We start from the raw sequence: 19264 nt of genomic DNA, 5'->3' as shown, positions 1-19264 counted from the left end.
AATAGATCTCTGTAGAGCAGCTTGAAGAAAAAATAAATCTGCTTTTTGGAATAAAAATTTTTCAGCAATTAGCCATATATGTTTCAATAAACTATCTTTGGAGGTAACATTTAAATGAGAACATTTATTTCTGGATTAGCAATCACTGTATGGGCTACCTTCCTTTTTTTTTCCTCTCTCTCTCTCTCTTCACATATTCCCTTTTTGCTACTCTTCTACATGATCAAGCAATCATCACACCGTGATTTATCATCTTCTCCTGTCAATTCAGCCATCATTCCACTTTGTTCCATTAGTTTTTCCTGCTGTGAAAATCCCAGTAGAATCCTTGGTAAATTCTCAGAAGTTTCCAGATTCTGCTTTGGAAAGCAGTGAACCACAATGTTATTAAAAACCAGTGACTTATAAAAGGATTTGTTCCTCACTCCTAAGCAAAGGGGAAGTCTAGACATTATCCTCAGAGTGGAATTCGTGCCCAGCTTCCAACTGATGGGAGTCTTTCCTGAGCTCTAAAGCAAGGCTGCAGCTATCAGATTTTACATGGAGTATATTAGGGAGTTGTTTAAAAATCAAAATGCCTGGCTCTGTGGTTCATTAAGTGTGCCATTCCAGGAGATGTGACTGCCAAAACGGGTTCATTACTACGAAGGTAGTTATCCTATAATGCTGCAAGGCAAACATATTAAGGCTTTAGTCACATATGTGGCACATACTTCAAAACTCTACACTTTCAAAGGACTTACTGGAGCCAACATTCCAACTTAGTACTCATCCAGTGAAACGGAAGCTAATAAGAAGCATGAAACAGTACATACTATATAAGAATTTTGGCAGAACACCACAGGTATCAACCTTACATTTAAAAATCATAATGGCATTAAATCATCCTAAACCACTAACATCCATTCACAAGAAACTATCATGCTTTCATCAGAAATCCCATGTCATTCTGATTCATACATACATCCTGCTAAAAATATAAATTTGATAGAATGTATCTGAACTTGACCCAGACACTTAAATATTTTCATAACTCCAAAAGAAAACAGGCAAAATGTCTTCACTGTGCAATATAGTCAGCTTTGAACAAGTGGCCGGGATGTAAGCAGTAGGTGGCAAAGTTAAAATAAAAATGTTAATCCTCTGAGAGCCCTTGCCTGCTGTTTTACAGCCTTTCTTAAAGATTAAGAAAAAAGGGGGAGGCAGTACAGATCATAAAAATACCCACAGCACTAATACTATGAACTAAAAACACAGCACAAAACCACGCCAAACCAAACCAAACAACAAACCAGGACAAAACAAAGATGCTACAAAACACCAACAAACACCACCAAATAAAACAAAGCACTGATTTTTAAAATACTTTTTTTTTCAACACGAGATCTTTTTTAGACGAGTAGCAGCAGCAGGAATGATAGGAACATAAGTAAACTTAGTTTCTAGTTTAAGGTAAAATAGAACAGCAGAACGTTTTTTACTCAAGACAAAAGGAGAAACATGTATTCTGGGCAACATTATGAATTCCTGTATTATATCTATGTATTACAAAATAGCTTCTTTAAGAAGTCTTAATTTTTCTAGAATTTTCCAACTATGAGACAAAACAAGGTCAGCAAACTTCTTCTCTAAAGGGCCAAATAACACATATTTTAGGCTCTGTGAGCTAAACAGTCTTTGTGGCGACTACTCAGCTCTGATGTCGTAGCACAAAAGCAGCCACAGACAAAATAGAAAAGAACCACGGTGGCCGTATTCTAATAAAACTTTATTAATGGACATGGTAACGTACAAACCTTGTCATTTTCAGTGCTCATGAAATATTCTTCTTGTTATTTTGTTTCAATCATTTAAAAATGTAAAACAATGTTCTTAGCTTAAGTACCATACCTGCAGCGGGCCACACTTGGCCGAGGCTATAGTTTGCTGGACCCTAGACGAGACATTGACAATGCAAACTGTAAGAAATAAAAGATTTGTAGACAAAGCTGAAATTTTCTTTCTTCCTTGTTTCTTCTTTCTTCCTTTTCTTTGTTCTTCTCTCCCTCCCGCTCTCTCTCTTTCTCTCAGTTATTATTTTATCTATCTCTCTGTCTGTCTTTGCAACTGTAATACACAAAATATAATGAAGTAGTTCCAGGAGAATGGAGGATAAGATTATCAGCTTCTCAAACTGAGCCAGTATAGCACACTCTAAGAGGTTAATTGTAACAGTTACCAGGCACTGGGCCCACGTAACTACCATGGAGATCCTGGGAGTTACAAAGTCATTCATAATATTCAAAGTGAATACAGTTACATATAATATCCTATTTGCATTCCAATTACCTATCATGTAAGATTTTTTTTAATGACATCCTTGACAACTAATGTCTTCTTTGAATTCCTGTGAATTTTCCAAAATGGTAAAGAGACAAGGAAGCTATGAGAGAAGCTTGCCTCGTGGCAGTATTTGGAACATTATTATTTACTTATAACAGCAGAAAAGCTCTCTGGTAATTAGGAATTTGGCAACACCATGACCTCTTACCCCTTCCTAAGACATTTAGGTACACAGGCTAAGAAATCCCTGGGAGCAGTCACCTGCAATTCCCCCAAGTTGCATTTCAGAAAAGGTTATTCTACTCACTTGGGTCAAACAAGCACTGAGGACTCTCTTTTGAAGAAATTTCACCAGTGATCCAAAAACTACCTGGGCAAAAAATATTTCTCTCCCAGTAAGAGTTTCAGGTAAATTGGAATCACTGCTTGTAAATTACAGTGCAGACTGATGGGACCATGAGGACCAGATTCGATGGTGAAGTGAGTTATCATCTCTTCAGAAAATGCTCTTGGCAGAGGTACTGTCATAGCATGTGCTCTCCTGTCAGAGTAGAGGCTTTCAGAGACTCGTGTGGCTTTGTAAGGAATCATTAGGGAAGGGTCTCAGTACAATTAAAAACATATGCCTAAATAGTACATTTCAAAATGACACAAATGTTTAAATACTAACATAAAAAGTCTATCCAAAGATGCCAGATATTTATGTGGTAAGAAAAGCCAAAGAATCTGTGCAAAAGTTTATTTCTTACCGCCTTCTATCTGAATAAACACTGCTACACGGTTTGTAAAGACTTGAAAATTCCATCCATTAAATCTACATATTTTATGCAGACTTTCATGAGAAAACAACCCAACTGTGACATCAGAGTCCACTTTTAACACAAATTCCAGAAGAAGAGAAAAAGAACACACTTTTTATGAGTGATATGAGATATTAGGGAGAAGTAGGACTCTAAAATTACCACTTCACTCAAGGAATTTTTTTTTTTTTAATGCAAACTCCATGTTAGATGATCCGAGCCAAGGCCAAAAGCAATTTTTCGAAGTCCTTCATATGGAAGTTACATCTTTGGAGAACACAGCGTATATGCAAATGAAGATTAACTTTTGCAAATAGTTATGAATTCATTTCATTATATGAGTAGCAATGGATATAGTCATGATATTCAATTCATCCTGCAAATATTTATTGAGCTTACCAGGCACGGTGGTATGCCTTAGAGAGAAAGTACATATCAAGGAGAAACAGAACCTTGAAAGGAATGTGTGGTAAGAATACAAATATGGGAGACTCGATTAAAAGCCTGAGAGTTTGAGGGGCGCCTGGGTGGCTCAGTCAGTTAAGCGTCCGACTTCAGCTTACGTCATGATCTCGCGGTTTGTGGGTTCGAGCCCCGTGTCAGGCTCTGTGCTGACAGGTAGCTCAGAGCCTGGAGCCCGTCTTTGGATTCTGTGACTCCCACTTTCTCTGACCCTTCCCTGCTCACGCCGTCTCTCTCTCTCTCAAAAATAAATAAAACATTTAAAAAAAGAGTTTGAGAGTTTGAGAGTCTTAAGAGTGGATAAGTTGAGTTTGCAGCATGATGTTTGAAATGTTAAGGAGTTATACAATCTGTGTTATCTAAAAGTAAGATGTAAATTAACAACACAGGTGTTGGTGGGGATGTGGAGAAAAAGGAACATGCAATGCACTACTGGTGACAATGGAAACTGGTGCAGACACTGTAGAAAACGGTGTGGAGTTTCCTCAAAAATTTGAAAACAGAACTACCTTATGATCCAGCAATTGCACTACAGAGTATTTACCTAAAGAATGCAAAAACACTAATTCAAAGGGATACATGCACCCCTATGTTTATAGCAGCATTATTTACAACAGTCAAGATATGGAAGCAAGCCAATGGAATATTACTCAGCTATAAAAAAGAATGAAACCTTGCTATCTGCAACAATGTGAAGCTAGAGAGTATAACGCTTAGCAAAGTAAGTCAGAGAAAGATGAATACCGTATGACTTTACTCACATGTGGACTTCAAGAAACAATAAAAAAGCAAAGGAAAATTGGAGAGAGAAAGAGTCAAAGCAAGAAACAGACTTTTAATTGTAGAGAACAATCTGATGGTTACCAGAGGGGAAGTGGGTGAGGGGTCGGGTGAAAAAGGTGATGGGGCTTAAAGAGTGCACTTGTTGTGATGAGCACAGGGTGATATATGGAAGTGCTGAATCGCTCTGTTGTACACTTGAAACTAATAACACTGTATGTTAACTAACTGGAATTAAAGACTAAAAAAAAACAATAAAATACAAAAAATAAGATGTAAATGTAAATATTAAGCTCAGGAAATGGCAATGACTAGAAATATATATATTTGGGATTTGATTCTACATAATGGATAATTAAAAGTACATGAGAAAATGAGATGGCCAAAGAATATGTAAAAAGAAGAGGACTGTGGACAGAGCCTCAGGGAATACCCATGCTCAGTAGCCGGAGGAAGCCAGACGAACGAGGGAAACAGAGAGAACTGCTAGGGAAAGAGGGGGCGTACATTACTTGTGGCCAAAGCAGCAGGTAAAGAGAGATTCTGCAATACCACGTGATGCGAAGAGGAAAGGGAAGGACTTCATTGGTTTAAGGTCATGGGGTTTTCTTCTCATGAGGACATTGAAGACCCTGGCAAAATCGGCAGAACAGCAGGGGTGGCAATGGGTGGGGTCTAGTTTTGTATCCTGGTGTAAGGCTTCTCAGCCAAGGATACAGTAGAGAATGAAATGAACAAATAAAGCAAATAAGAAATTAAGTGATAAAGGTCCTGGAGACAGTAGGAAAGGATAAAATTGAGAAGCCTGAAGAAAGGTTCATCTGGGAAGGAAGGATTATTTCTCAGGCCAAGGGAAGAGAGGATCAGTGAAAACACAGATACGTCCAGGTGTGAAAGAGGGTGCCAGGTAGTACATGTCAGCAGATTTTTGCCCTCAGACCAGTACAAACTGAAGTTATATGAGACTGAAAGATTCAGATTGGGGTTTTAAGTGTAAGAACAAAATAAGAACTTCATAAGAAAGGCACACTTTGAACGCATTATTTACCCAAGGAAAAAAATAATACACATCTTAAATTGACTGAAGCCTGAAAGCTCAGAATACATATTGCACCACTGCATATCATTTTTTAAAAATAATGTTTATTTATTTATTTTTGAGAGAGAGACAGAGAGAGCAAGCAAGCAGGGGAGGGGCAGAGAGAGAGGGAGAGACAGAGAATCCCCAGCAGGTTCCAGGCTGTCAGTACAGAGCCTGACACCGGGCTCAGTCTCACAAACCGAGAGTCATGACCTGAGCTAAAATCAAGAGTTGGACGCTTAGCAGACTGAGCTAGGCAGGTGCCCCGGCACCACAGCATATCTTATAAATGAGGTTTACGGACACATTTTAGATCTGTATCTTAAGCGAGAAGAGGAATTACCTAATTTCATGAAGTAGCTCTTATATTACAGGTAAAGAGATTTCATCACTTCCTGAAAGGTAGTCAGCAATGTTTGAAAGATGTTAATTACTGCCTGACTGGCAAACTAGAGTTTTTTTCTCTTGATATAACTTTAGTGTATATCAAGTTACCTGGAGGGCTTGTTAAAACACAGACGGCTGGGTCTTATCCCTACAGTTCTTGGATCGGAGCCTGCAACTGTATTTCTACCAAGTTCCTGGATAATACTGATTTTGTTGGTCTGGGGATCACGTTTTGAGAACCCCTGCTACAAGGTCAGCCATTCCACATTCATGTAGGTCTACAAACAAGACTGGTTTTCACTCAACTTATTAAAGTAAATTGGCAAACTACAATTGCGAATGTATTAAAATACTATCTATAATATCTTTTTAAAAACTCTATCTGTATTTGTTATTAAATTAACTTTTAAACGTTATGTAGACCATCCGCCATTATCACTATCACTGGAAAATGACTCCATGTATTTATTAAAAAGTTGCAGGGGTGCCTGGGTGACTCAGCTGGTTAAGCGTCTGACTTTGGCTCAGGTTGTGATCTTGCAGTTCATGGGTTCGAGTCCCCCATTGGGCTCTGCGCTGACAGTGTGGAGCCTGCTTGGGGTTCTCTCTCTCTCCCCTTGTCTCTCTCTCTTTGCCCGTCCTCCATTGATGCTCTCTCTCTTACTCTCTCTCTCTCAAAATAAGTAAATTAAAAAAAAAATCTTAAAAAACAGTTGAAGACTTTGTTCCACTTGAGAGAAACCCTGACCCATGCTAAAAATGTCTTCCCATCCTTTCACTGAGCTCATAATTATTATACTTCACGATAATATGTGCCAGGGACTCTTCTACGTGCTTTACATATATTAACCCATTAGTTACTCATAAAAACCCTATAGAGTAATTTATATTATTAACTCCATTTTACAGATGTGGTAACAGGCATCGAGACATTAAATACCTCAGTGAGGGATCAGACAGAATTAACACTGGAGTTTCTCTGCTTCTGATATTATGGTCCACACCTGTTATGTTTTTTGACTACACGTTAAAGTATAGTTTGGGCACAAATACTTACCTGTTCCGAGAAACAGGACGTGATATCTACCATCAGCAGCATTCACTCGGTCCACAGCGATCTTTGTGTACTTGTAGTCGGTGCCTATTCGAACAATCAGAGGCCTTCTGTGGATTGGGTAGATAGAATTGTACATGAGAGGATGGTTCCGAATAAAAGTGACAACGTCATCTGGGAACTCCTTAGTGGTCCGCATATTGGGTGTAAATGCTCCTCCTGGGCACTAATAAAATATTTTAAAAAGAACCAAATTAGTAAATAGTGACTTCCTTTTAGTGATAACCAAAAGACTTCCACTGTTTAAAATATTTCAAAGAGCTCAAGTTGTTGTAAGCACAGATCCTCTTTGACTTACAGTGGGTTTGAATCCATTGTAAATTGAAAATATAAGAATGCATTTGATACACTTAACCTACCAAACATCAGAGCTTAGCCGAGCCCACCTTAAACATGCTCAGAACACTTACATTAGCCTAACGTTAGAGAAAATCATGTAACACAAAGCTTATTTTATACTGAAGTGTTGAATAGCTCATGTAATCGATTGAATATGGAACCGTGAAACACAGAATGACTTTAAGCGTATGGGTTGTTGACTTTTGTGATCATGAGGCTGTCTGGGGACTGCAGCTCGCTGACCTACTCAGCATTCTGAAAGAGAAGCAATCACTAGCTTGGGAAAGTATTCAAACTACAGTTCTGCTGAATTTGTATTGCTTCTGCACCATAATAAAGTCAAAAAACCGTGAGATGAAGCATCATAAGTGGGGACCATCTGCATTTGCTACTCATTGAGGAGAAAACAACATGACTGTATATACAACTATCTATAGCAAATGAATTTGAAAGGTGTACAATTTGACCAGTTGAGCAAGGTTAAGTCCACTTACCCTACTCCATTTGTTTTTGGAGAGCAGTTGATGCCATTTTATATATAACTTTTTACCTTTCACATCTATCACTTTTCTATTCCTATTCTTACCAGTGACAGTGTTGTTAGAGGGAAAAAAACAACAACTGCGGATATAATCTAATACTATTACTGGCTAAAACAGATGATCATTGTCAGATTCAATCAGAATTCTAATGTACAAGAGTTTTATTCCAATATGATTCTTTCCTCCCCATGTGGGATCTCCAAAGTCAGAACTTGGATTGGGTATGGATAATTAGACCTGTTAATTCCCTTCGAGAAAAGACTCTTATGACTTCCACTACTCTTAGAATAAAATTCCGATAGCTCAGCATGGCCTACAAGCTCCTGTATGTCTGGATTTCATCTACCATTCTCAAAATAGTTCATGCTCTTCTTGAGAATCAAGCATGCTCCCCCTCCAGGACTTTGACACTTGCTCTTCCCCATCTGGAACACTCTTCTCCCTATAACTCCATTCTGAACCTCATTTTGTTCTCAGTTCAAAAGTTATTTCTTCATTTTTTTTCAAATTTTTAAAATATTTATTCATTTTTGAGAGAGAGAGTGCGAGTAGGGGAGGGGCAGAGAGAGAGAGGGAGACACAGAATCTGAAGCAGGCTCCAGGCTCTGGGCTGTCAGCACAGAGCCCGACGTGGGGCCTGATCCCACGAGCGGTGAGATCATGACCTGAGCCAAAGTCGGATGCTTAACCTACTAAGCCACCTAGGCGCCCCCAAAAGTTACTTCTTTAAAGGTTAACACATATAAAATTAGTTCCCCTCTCCATCTCTACTTTCTATTTCCTTAACCAGCTTTATTTTTCTTCACAGCTCCATTTACCTAACTGTATATTACATATTAGTTGTTTGTATGTTCAGTGTTTGTTTCTTCCTCTAGAATGTAAGCTATCCACTGACCTGAACTGGGTATATTTTTTTCATTGTTTCACTCTGAGACCTGTGACAAAGCTGACAGATAGTAGACATCCAACAAAGAGCAGTTTAATGAGAGGATTACTCTATTACACCTGGCATTCAGTTTTGGGTCAGGGGCAGTATGAAACAAGAGCCTTAATTCTGGCTAGGAGACGAAAGATTCAGAGCATCAAGTTCAAAGAGGCAGCTAGACAGCAATAATAAGATCTGAAAAAGGACTGCTGGACAGCTTTAGCAGTTCTGGAAGGAGCACAAGACAAGGGCTTCTGGGGAGAAGATTCCATTTATAGGGCATCTGAGGCCAAGCTCAGGGGCAGGCTGGGAGCCTCTGAAGCTTGGAACTCAAACTTATCCACTAATAGGATCCAAGTGTTAAGATATACAAGCAAAGCTGTTGGGCATAATCTTTAACATATACAAACATTATTTGTGTAACCTTATTAAATAAATACCTGTATTTCTACTTTTGGAAACAAAAAAGATTGTGTCATATTTCCTTGAAAGAAGAGCATTTCTATTCTAGTCTTCATTTATTCCCTTTAGAGAGGTACAAGGTAAAAGAAAGAAACAAACTTTCTGATCAATAGCAATGGGTATAGCATCTGTGGCAAATAGCAGGATGCAATAGGGTCAGTAACAAACTGGAAAGTTATACCTTATTCTAGGGTGGCAACGAGCACTCATTTCTAGCTGAAATCCCTGTGTGGCCAGATATCAACAGAAGATAGAGATGTGGAATTTTATGTGAAATCTGCCAGCATTTTAATGTTAATTCAATACAGAAAGAGAAAAACAACTGTGGGGGCCCCCCAAACCATGGTGACCTCTAGGTTAAATCCTTGTAACAGCTATCTCACAATGTTAGTGCTTCTGGACCAGTATCCTTGGGCAGACTCCCCGTTGCCAATGACTTTCAGCAAATTACTAACGTTGCCTCACTCACTTAGACTCTGTCATACTGACTGCAATTTTTTGAGTCACTTTGACCAGTTAACATTACTAGAACTTTACTAGAACCAGCAAATACAGTTTTTTCTCTTTTTATAGAAAGGCACAAGGCGCAATTAAATGACTTTGCTAAGGAGACATAATGAGACAAGTAATAAAACTAAGCCTCCCATTCCTTATCCCATCAAGTAGGCTTTCATCTGAGGTTTATATGCTTTTCTTTTAGGAAAAAGCATTATATTTAAATATACATGTTTATAAATTGCCCACAAAAAAGACCAAATGAGGACAAAGAATTTCCTATGAGGGTATTCTAAACTGATGGATATGTTCCACACTTCAGGAAAGTGTAGAATTATGGGTGTTCTCTACCCTCCCTCTACACACAAAGTGGAAAAAGGGAAATACATCGCTCATTGAATGAAAAAATGGAAAGAACAAATGCACAGACAATTCAAATAGTTCCAGTTCCTCATAAAACACCACTAATTATGGTCTGCTAGGCTGAGATGTCTCCTTAAATGTTTGCAAACATTCTCATTTGTAGGTTCCAGAAAGATCCAAAATTAGCATATGTTACTGAGCAATTTATGTAATTTCCAGTTAGCAATTTTCATGTGTGATAAGGTTATTAAATTAGAAGTGTCTGGTTTCTGGGCTTTACTTAATTGAAATTCAGTTAAAAATTATGTGTTGGGTGCTCAAAACTGGAGTAACCCAAACAAATCAACTGACAACTCAAATCAGTTATTTTATATTCAGTCAAATGTGCCCCATCTGGTGGGGCGCCTGGGTGGTTCAGTCGGTTAAATGTCTGACTTCGGCTCAGGTCATGATCTCGTGGTTCATGGCTTCGAGCCCTGCATTGGGTTCTGTGCTGGCAGCTCAGCGCCTGGAGCCTGTTTCAGATTCTGTGTCTCCTTCTTTCTCTGCCCCTTCCTCACTCATGCTCCGTCTCAAAAATAAATAAAATCTATTAAAAAAAAAAAGTGCCTCATCTGGGATTTTTTATAGTCACAATAAACCTCTTGCTTAGAAACATGGGTTTCTTGCTAGACATTTATTTTCAAAATTACAAAAGAATTCTTTCTGACAATCTTTTCCACTGATTCGTGGCATAAGCTTTAGAGATAAGACACAGGGTGAGTGACAGTGATAGTGACAAGGATAAAAATGGATGACCCTTTGCAGATTCTCTATCTGGACTTGTGAGTTTGCTTAGTGTAACATTACCAAGTATAAATAAGGTGCAACTAATTTATCCCTTGCTTTGTGGTATGAGAAAGCCTGTATACTAAAATCTCAAGATAAGTATAACATCCACATACTACCAGAAAACAAAGCTTCTGTCTACGAATGAGGCTGGGGTCTCACTTTTCAGAAAGCTGATTTAACTCTACAAACTGTCATTGAGTAGTTTGGATTACACTCCTTTAAGTTGTTTTTCCCCAGTTGTAGCATTCTGTTTATCAAGCAGTGATAATCACTCCTTTTTTGAGTGAAGACGCGTTACGTATCTTGATTACTAAAGTGCCAGGTGAAATGCTACGAACAATAACAACGTCATGTTAAGGAAGTCTCAGCAACTGTCATCCTCACCTAATCTCTTTCCTATTTTTAGGTATTCTTGACATCTGCCGTCCTCTGATGCTCCTCACAGAGCACATCCATGATCCTACTTTTCAATATTAATATAATCACATGTTAACTCATGCATCCATTCTTTGGGCACATTTTTTAATTTTTAATTTTTTTGGGGGGCGGGAGCAGAGAGAGAGAGGGAGAGAGGGAACCCCAAGCAGGTTCTGCACTATCAGCATGGGGCTTGATCTCATGAACTGGGAGATCATGACCTGAGCGGAAATCAAGAGTCCAACACTTAACCAACTTTTTATTCACATATTCATTTTTTATTCAAAAAGCATTTTGATGTGACCAGTAGGGGACATAAGAAAAAGAAGCTATCATTATCTTTTAGAAAGAAGTATTCTAGTAAGGGAAATGGGTATATTAAAAGAAAATAACAATAAGTCATATAATAATCATTTAAGACANTTTATTCAAAAAGCATTTTGATGTGACCAGTAGGGGACATAAGAAAAAGAAGCTATCATTATCTTTTAGAAAGAAGTATTCTAGTAAGGAAAATGGGTATATTAAAAGAAAATAACAATTAAGTCATATAATAATCATTTAAGACAAACATAAAACAGGGGCGCCTGGGTGGCTTAGTCCGTTAAGCGTCCGACTTTCGCTTAGGTCATGATCTCGCGGTTGGTGGGTTCGAGCCCCGCGTCGGGCTCTGTGCTGACTGCCAGCTCAGAGCCTGGAGCCTGTTTCAGTCTGTGACTCCCTCTCTCTCTGACCCTCCCCTGCTCACGCTGTCTCTCTCTCTCTCTCTCCTGGAAATAAATAAAACATTAAAAAAAAAAAAAGACAAACATAAAATAAATAACAAAGGTTGGTTTCTGATCAGTTGCCATATATGTTTAAGAGCCAATTTTTTATATATGAATTCAGAATAGTAGAGAACTTAAGGGTCTCGGGGCTGATGAAAAGGTTTAAAGATAGGATAAACATGTTTGAATATTTAGGGAACTGTAATTCCTGAGACATTGCTGGATCATAGAGCACAGAGTAGAAGAAGGAGGTAGGAGTTGAGGTTAAAGACTGCAGAAAATAAGAGCAAAACTAGTCAGAGAAAGAGAGACTGACACGGTCAAGGGGAACTTGACCTAACACTTCAAAGATGAGTGGTATACGGATAAATACATGGACATAAATAAATGGCATTCCAGAATTTGGGTTAGTTTCTGGCATTGGTCTTCAAAACTTGTATTCTGAGAGAAAGCGATCCCCTTGCTTTAAACCCTTGACAGTCTAGGCCGTTTAAAGCCTAAAGAATGACATGGTTGAAGACTTCTACTTTTATGCACCAGTTGGCCCTCATTTTATCTCCATTTATCCTCCATTGCTGACAAGACTGCTCTGCTCCATGCCTATTAGCTCATGCAGAGCTTCTAGAACGACTTACTACTTTCTCTCTTTGCCTTATAATGTAAGCTGTAAACTTTGTCTGAAACATCCTTCCTTCCCGACCCAAATTATCCAAATCTGACTGCCTTCAGGGCCAGCTCAATCTCATGTTGTTTATATGTCTTCTCCGGACAAGGCTGACCCATGGCAGTCTTTCTCTCCTCTAGACTTCAATAATATTTATTGCCTATTTTATTCATGTGTCTTAAATAATCATACGAAACAATATATAATGAACTTTTCATGTCTATTTGCTTTATGTACTTTATTTTATTGTAAACTTTAACAGTGTTTTAAACATCTATGAACAACAGAAATACTTCTAATATAAGAACCACGACAAGATGCATGGAATCAACAAAATTGCCAGGAATCAAGTTCTTTTTTGTCTTGCCAGCACTAACTTATGTGGGTCTTTAGCTGCACCAGGTACCAGACCTGTAAAGAACAACGATTAAACCAGGTGGTTCTGGTCCACTTATAAACAGATATTAAAACAGAACACTTTTATTAGGTTCTGCTTTAACAGGATAGTATAAGCAAAAACAATTTTCTACAGAAGCTTTAAACACGTTGCAACAGAATAATGTAATATGTTAGCTCAGCCACAGAGCGAATCTGTAGTCTCTGGCTGCCCTTTGCAACATACCAAAGGTGTCCTGTTTCTTCCACAAACTTGAATCACTTATGGAAAAACATTATGACACAATTGGCAGAATTCTTCCCACTGCTGGTTGGGGCAGTTTGCTAACAGAGCTATCCACTCTGCTTTAAAAGAATCACCTACAAGGAACATTAGAATGAGGGTATACAATTTCTGCCCTTGCCATTTCTTTAAGAATCCAGTCATGGATTCATGAGGTTGACCCGGCAACCGAACTACTGTGTAGGGAAATAAAGTACAGCAATGACAGTTGATTCTTCATTGGGAGGTCTTCAGAAGCAACATTTTTAACCTGAGAGAAGAGGGAATGCTTTGGGTCACTTGGCTGTAGGTCTTCTGGCTACATCAGTGGGATACTAAACCTTGGAAGCCCAGGGAAGAGACAGACACTGGCCACTCTGAGTCAGACAGCTGAGACTTCATGGTGTGTTGTTCAGTGAAGGGTGGAGAGACTAAATCTGGGAGGTTTGCTTTTCCAGAAGGAGTTCCAGAGGTCTTCCTCCACCCTGCCTCTTTCACTCCCTAAGGATCACTCATCTCACAATTTTTTTATTTAAGGGAGCTGCTCTGGTCTCAACACCAGATGTAAGAAACCACATTATAGAAAAATGTCTCAAGTATCGACTACTCCCTTTTTTTCACAGAGTCAGCTCCAGATGTGTGTTACTAAGCCCTGGCTTATACCACACTGATTTACAGCAGAAAAAACATGCTTTTTCTTAGCAGCTTGGAAATTGTGAACAGTGGGGCTGTTAGTAGAACTTTCTAATTTTGCATTGGTTTATTTCGTTTTACTAAAAGGGGTTTATCTATTCCCATATTTTCTGTAGAATAATCTCTATTCGACATGGATGATTTTCTCACTCTGATTCCTGAGAGTTCTTTGGAGCTGCCATTCCAGTGAAGTCTGACAAGGATTGGGAATAGAGGTGGATGATTTGTAACAGTCATCAATTTCCCTACTGTAACTACTCTCACCACACTGAGCTCAAGTCACTACTGGAATCCTTACTTGAAACGAGGAGAGACACATACAATCTGTTCTGTAAACTGGATATAAAGTAGCCCTGACACATACTTACTGAGGCTCTGAGGCCTCAGACCTGATTCATTTAGCATGACTTTATCTATCTTATCTGCTTATCTGAGAAATGTCTCTTAAGGAACTACTTGAGGAAAAATAGAATTTTTTGAGTTCATAAACCACCCATTCCTTTACTAATCCCATATGCATGCTGTGAAACAGAATAACTAATGGAAGCATATACTATCACAACCACCTGTTAATATTCTGTATTAAGATGAAGCAATGACCTGGTCAACTTCAAATAGCAAGTAATCCTCAAAAAAAGATTTATCTTTGAGTAGGTTATCAGTGAGCCCCTTGGAAATGCATGAAAAACACTGACTGAAATAATGAGAGCCATGAGTTATATGGAATTTGAAAGTTGCTAACCTCCCCTTCTCTTATATAATCTCTGCTTGTTATCCAACACACCTCAAGTTGTACCCTGAGATCAATACATCTTGTTAATATTTTCCTTGTGTTATACAAAATAATTAAGTAATCTTCCACTTTCTGTTGAACCATGGGCATCAAAGAGAGATCATTTAAAAGGAGACTGTAAATTGTATAATGGGACTTCATCCCAGCTATGATTAAGTGTGGCTTTGCAAAATTTAATTGTTTCACAGGTAACGAGCAATGATGATAATCTTTCCAAAGTTAATTAAAAGTTACCTGTTCCTATAAACCATACATGTAAGATGATGAGAAAATAAAGGACTGAATAATACATTGCAAATAAACTCTAAGAATAACACAAAAAGTGAATTAACAGTTAGTAAGAAATGATGTGGGATGAATATCTTGAAAGCATATTGGCAGAAGGAACTTCATAATTAAGTAAAAAGGAAAAAAACATTTTAAGAAAAGAATATTCCACAACTATCCTTTGATTATTTTCCATAAAATCATTCTTCTTTACTCACATCCACCCCACTTTATAATTATAACTATACTCTATGAAATGCAAAATATAAGAAAATTATATTCCCTATGAAAGTCCATTTGAAAATCATATTCCTCTTGATTGTCTCCTCTCAGTGTACCACATGACATTTTATAGAAACAAAAACTAATCAATATTCTAGAATTCAATAAATCATTATAATGGGCTAAATGAAAAACAAACACAGTGCGACTGTGATCATTGTAGTCCCAGAAAAAGTTCAATTCCAGTCAGTGCACTGCCTGCAGCTAGAAAGGTTAGTTTTCAATGTAGTCCTTAATACTGCTGATATTTAAAAAATTGGATATACCTGTATACCTCAAAAGTGTAGAGTTTATAAATTGTTTCATTGAACTAGAACATCACTTTCATTGTATTTATCTATACATAACATTTTCTTTCTTTGAGAAATACACAAGATACAACTTTTAACTAAATATATCCCTTACAATGGAAAGATCTATATTAATATTAGGAAGGGCTGTGAAAAGCATTCAAATTCTTTCAGGATGCCACCTAAATGTTAACACTTTCCAAACTATGGCTTTATGCCAATAACATTAGGAAAATATCTCTGCCCTGTCTAACATAACCAGTTACCTTCAAATCTAAGAAATCTTATTGGAATAGTACTTAGAAAAATTGTAGAGAGTGTTATACCATATTTGTAAAATACCAAATCAGAGAACCCATGACCTGAAAAATTACAATGAGTATATCAGTGTGTATATATACATATAAATGTATTTTTAAATGTGTATTTATTTTTGAGAGACAGAGACAGAGCGTGAGTGGGGGAGGGGCAGAGAGAGAGGGAGTACCAGAATCTGAAGCAGCCTGCAGGCTGCAGGCTCTGAACTATCAGCACAGAGCCTGATGAAGGGCTCGAACACATGGAGTGTGGGATCATGACCTGAGCCGAAGTCGGATGCTCAACCGACTGAACCTACCCAGGCCCCCTTTGGTTGTATTTAATAAACATCAACATGCTATTCATATCCTGTTAAAAATATGTGTATTTTTTAAAGAAGCAAAATGACAAAGAAACTTTCCTAGGTACTTACAGTTCCAGGGCGAGGATATGGAATTCTACCCTGATAAGAGATCAGCTGATGATTGGGCCCTTCTTTATGGGCAAAAGGTCCATTAAACACAGTCTGTATATCAGACAAATGATACACACACACTGCTGATCCTTTAAAAACTGAGCTAAAAAAAGAAATGTTATGTTACACATTGCAAAGCTAAAAAATTTCTCTACTATTTTGAAATAAGCCATTGGTACATAAAGCATTAAAACAGTTAATCCATTCATGGAGACAGTAGATAATAATACATTATAGAAGACTTCCCAATGTTTCCAAAATACAAGTAAAAGAAGTTTCTAACTAGTTTATCTTAACAACAAAAAAATAAATTAATGCTTTATTCAAAAATTTGAATTCAAAGTCACTGTCAATAAAATATATCATAATTTAATTCAGAGAAATAAATCTCCTTAAGAAAAAACTGTATCTCTTTATCTTAAGATTATTTTAACGTGAGAACGTTCTCACATTTATCCTAAAGAGTAGTCAGAAAAGTCTAAGTTGTCATAATTTATGTATTTTCCCTATTAGCGACAGAAAAGGAAACAAAAATAAAAACAGTAAGGTCCAAAAAAGGTTTGTTACATTAATGTTGTCAATATAATCTCAGATAATGTGTTTGGATCCTTACTAAAAACTATTCTTGTTGTCACTAAGGCAGATTGACTGAAACAAACATTTCTCTGACTTACCTATATCTCATAAATTAGATGCCTAATGGAAAACCTAGATGCCCATTGAAAAAAACAATATATATTATTTATCATTAGCACTACTGCTTGGAAATGACAATTGTGAATTTTTCAAAAGGCTATTGGTGGTGGGAAAAACAAACACTGTAGAAATATCTTTTTGAAACAAACGTTTTCTTCTAAAGAATTTGATTTTCACTTTGTTCACTTCTTTGTGAGTTAACTCAAGACCACTTTCTCTTTTAGAACAGGAGTTAAACTCTTCATCCTTTAGAGCCTATTTTTACATATTTTACAGGATAATGTAAATATGACATATAATCAATATCTTTGTGATTTTATCTTTCCTTGAATGGGCCATTATAGTTTACAATTATGCTGTACTTGCCCTGCTAGAAAAGAATGTTAAAATCTTCAAATTTTTGTTTTTTCGTTGATTTTGTCTAATAAAAGGGACATATTACATTCTGCACTGGCTCCGCCACAGCTGGGATACCGTACTGCATTCTGAGTCACATTCTCAGTTTAAAAGGATTAAACAGAAATATATCCAGGAAAAGGTGAGAATATGGCAAGTTATCTTGAAATACATGAAAATTAGGATTGGATAGTATATGAAATACTGTCATATGGAACATGAAAACTGGTGCCCTATTTTATTAGTTTCTAGTCATCATTTTGGATTGCTCCAGAATAAAACTTATTTTAGTAGAAATACCAAAAATTTTAGGTGAATCATGGGTGTTCAGACTACTTTTAAAACAAATATCTTATATACTTTATTCCTTCACTGTAATTCATATTTTCCTTTCTTCGAGAAAAAGAACATATAATCATTACAAATACTCTGTACAAAACTATTTTGAAAGTGTTAGTTCAGCCTAAATGTATTTTGGTAACCAGGCAAAAGTAATCAAACAGGATGGTTGCATCGTGAATGCTTTGTAAAATTAGGCATTGAAAAGAATGCTTTGTAATAATTACTATCATTCAATGAAGCTTACAGCTTAATTCATAAGCTGTAATTGTTTAATAATTACCTTGATGTTGTAAAAATGCCATACACTAGTGTTGTCCTTGGGTTATCAGTTTCCAGCAAAAACACATCCTCTATAAAAGGAAAATATCATTCTTTTAAACTTCTCAAATATTAACCATATTTGAAAAAGTTACCCCAAGAAAATAATTTCAACTATGAAAAGATTATTGAGAAAGATATTCTGGCAGCATCATTATAATCTGGAAATAGCTAAGTGATCTCAATGAGAGGGATATATATGCTCATACAAACTTATTTCAAATCAGAACATTAGAATTTAAATACATACAAAACACACATTCTTTTAGAAAATCACACACGTATCATTCATTTGTAAATTATGCAAGTACCTCTCTTTCTGTCTCTGTCACACATAGACACGCACACTCATTCATAGATCTTGGGTTATGCAATGAACTAAATGTTTCAGTAGTGCACTCAGGGGCAAAACAGATTTAAAAAGTACTTAAGGATATTTATGAACAGTAAACAGATCATTCATTCAAATTGGCACATGATTTATGCTGAAAACATTCATACAATATACATCCTCCTTTGAGAGGCCATTAAAATACATAAACTTTACAAATTCTTTTGCAAAAGCATTTTTCAATCTCAAATCCATGTACCTAATTCATCAAAGTACGTTTCTGGGCCATCTTCATCAGTTACAGAGCACACCAGCCTCGCTTTTAAGAAGGTTGTCCACTTGTTGACAAGGCTACGCAGTCCTCCAGTGTCGTTCTGAAACCATTTTGAAAACACATTTCAGATCGCTTACATACATATTAAAGTGTATTAAAAATTCAGGTTAGATTTGTACTACGTGGGGATTTGTTATAATCTGAAGAATGCAAATGTTAACTATATCTGCATATCAACAAAGAGGAATATTTGAGATTTATAGCATTTTATACAACAGCCCTAGCTATGCCATTAATTTTCTCCCATATGGTATCCACTGAAAATGTTTCAAAGATGAGTTTAATAAATATATGCCCTAAAGCTTTCTAAATTTAACAATGTATGATGAAGTATCTGTGAA

At 37.0% G+C, this 19264-nt stretch overlaps 1 protein-coding gene across 1 annotated transcript in view; it reads right to left on the bottom strand.

The window, feature by feature from the left end:
* Nucleotides 1–19264, bottom strand: part of SEMA3C (semaphorin 3C) — a 173701-nt gene that overhangs the window by 43249 nt on the left and 111188 nt on the right. The window contains exons 9-12 of the mRNA XM_077748524.1: nucleotides 18849–18963; nucleotides 18221–18290; nucleotides 16465–16609; nucleotides 6890–7112 (exon numbers count right to left, since the gene is read on the bottom strand). Of these exons, the coding sequence (XP_077604650.1) occupies nucleotides 6890–7112; nucleotides 16465–16609; nucleotides 18221–18290; nucleotides 18849–18963 (553 nt within the window). The remainder of the gene's footprint in view (nucleotides 1–6889; nucleotides 7113–16464; nucleotides 16610–18220; nucleotides 18291–18848; nucleotides 18964–19264) is intronic.

The sequence above is a fragment of the Crocuta crocuta genome, unplaced genomic scaffold (genome assembly GCF_008692635.1).
Source record: "Crocuta crocuta isolate KB4526 unplaced genomic scaffold, BGI_CrCroc_1.0 scaffold417, whole genome shotgun sequence".
Lineage (NCBI taxonomy): Eukaryota > Metazoa > Chordata > Mammalia > Carnivora > Hyaenidae > Crocuta > Crocuta crocuta.
This window is presented reverse-complemented; position numbering and strand designations above follow the sequence as displayed.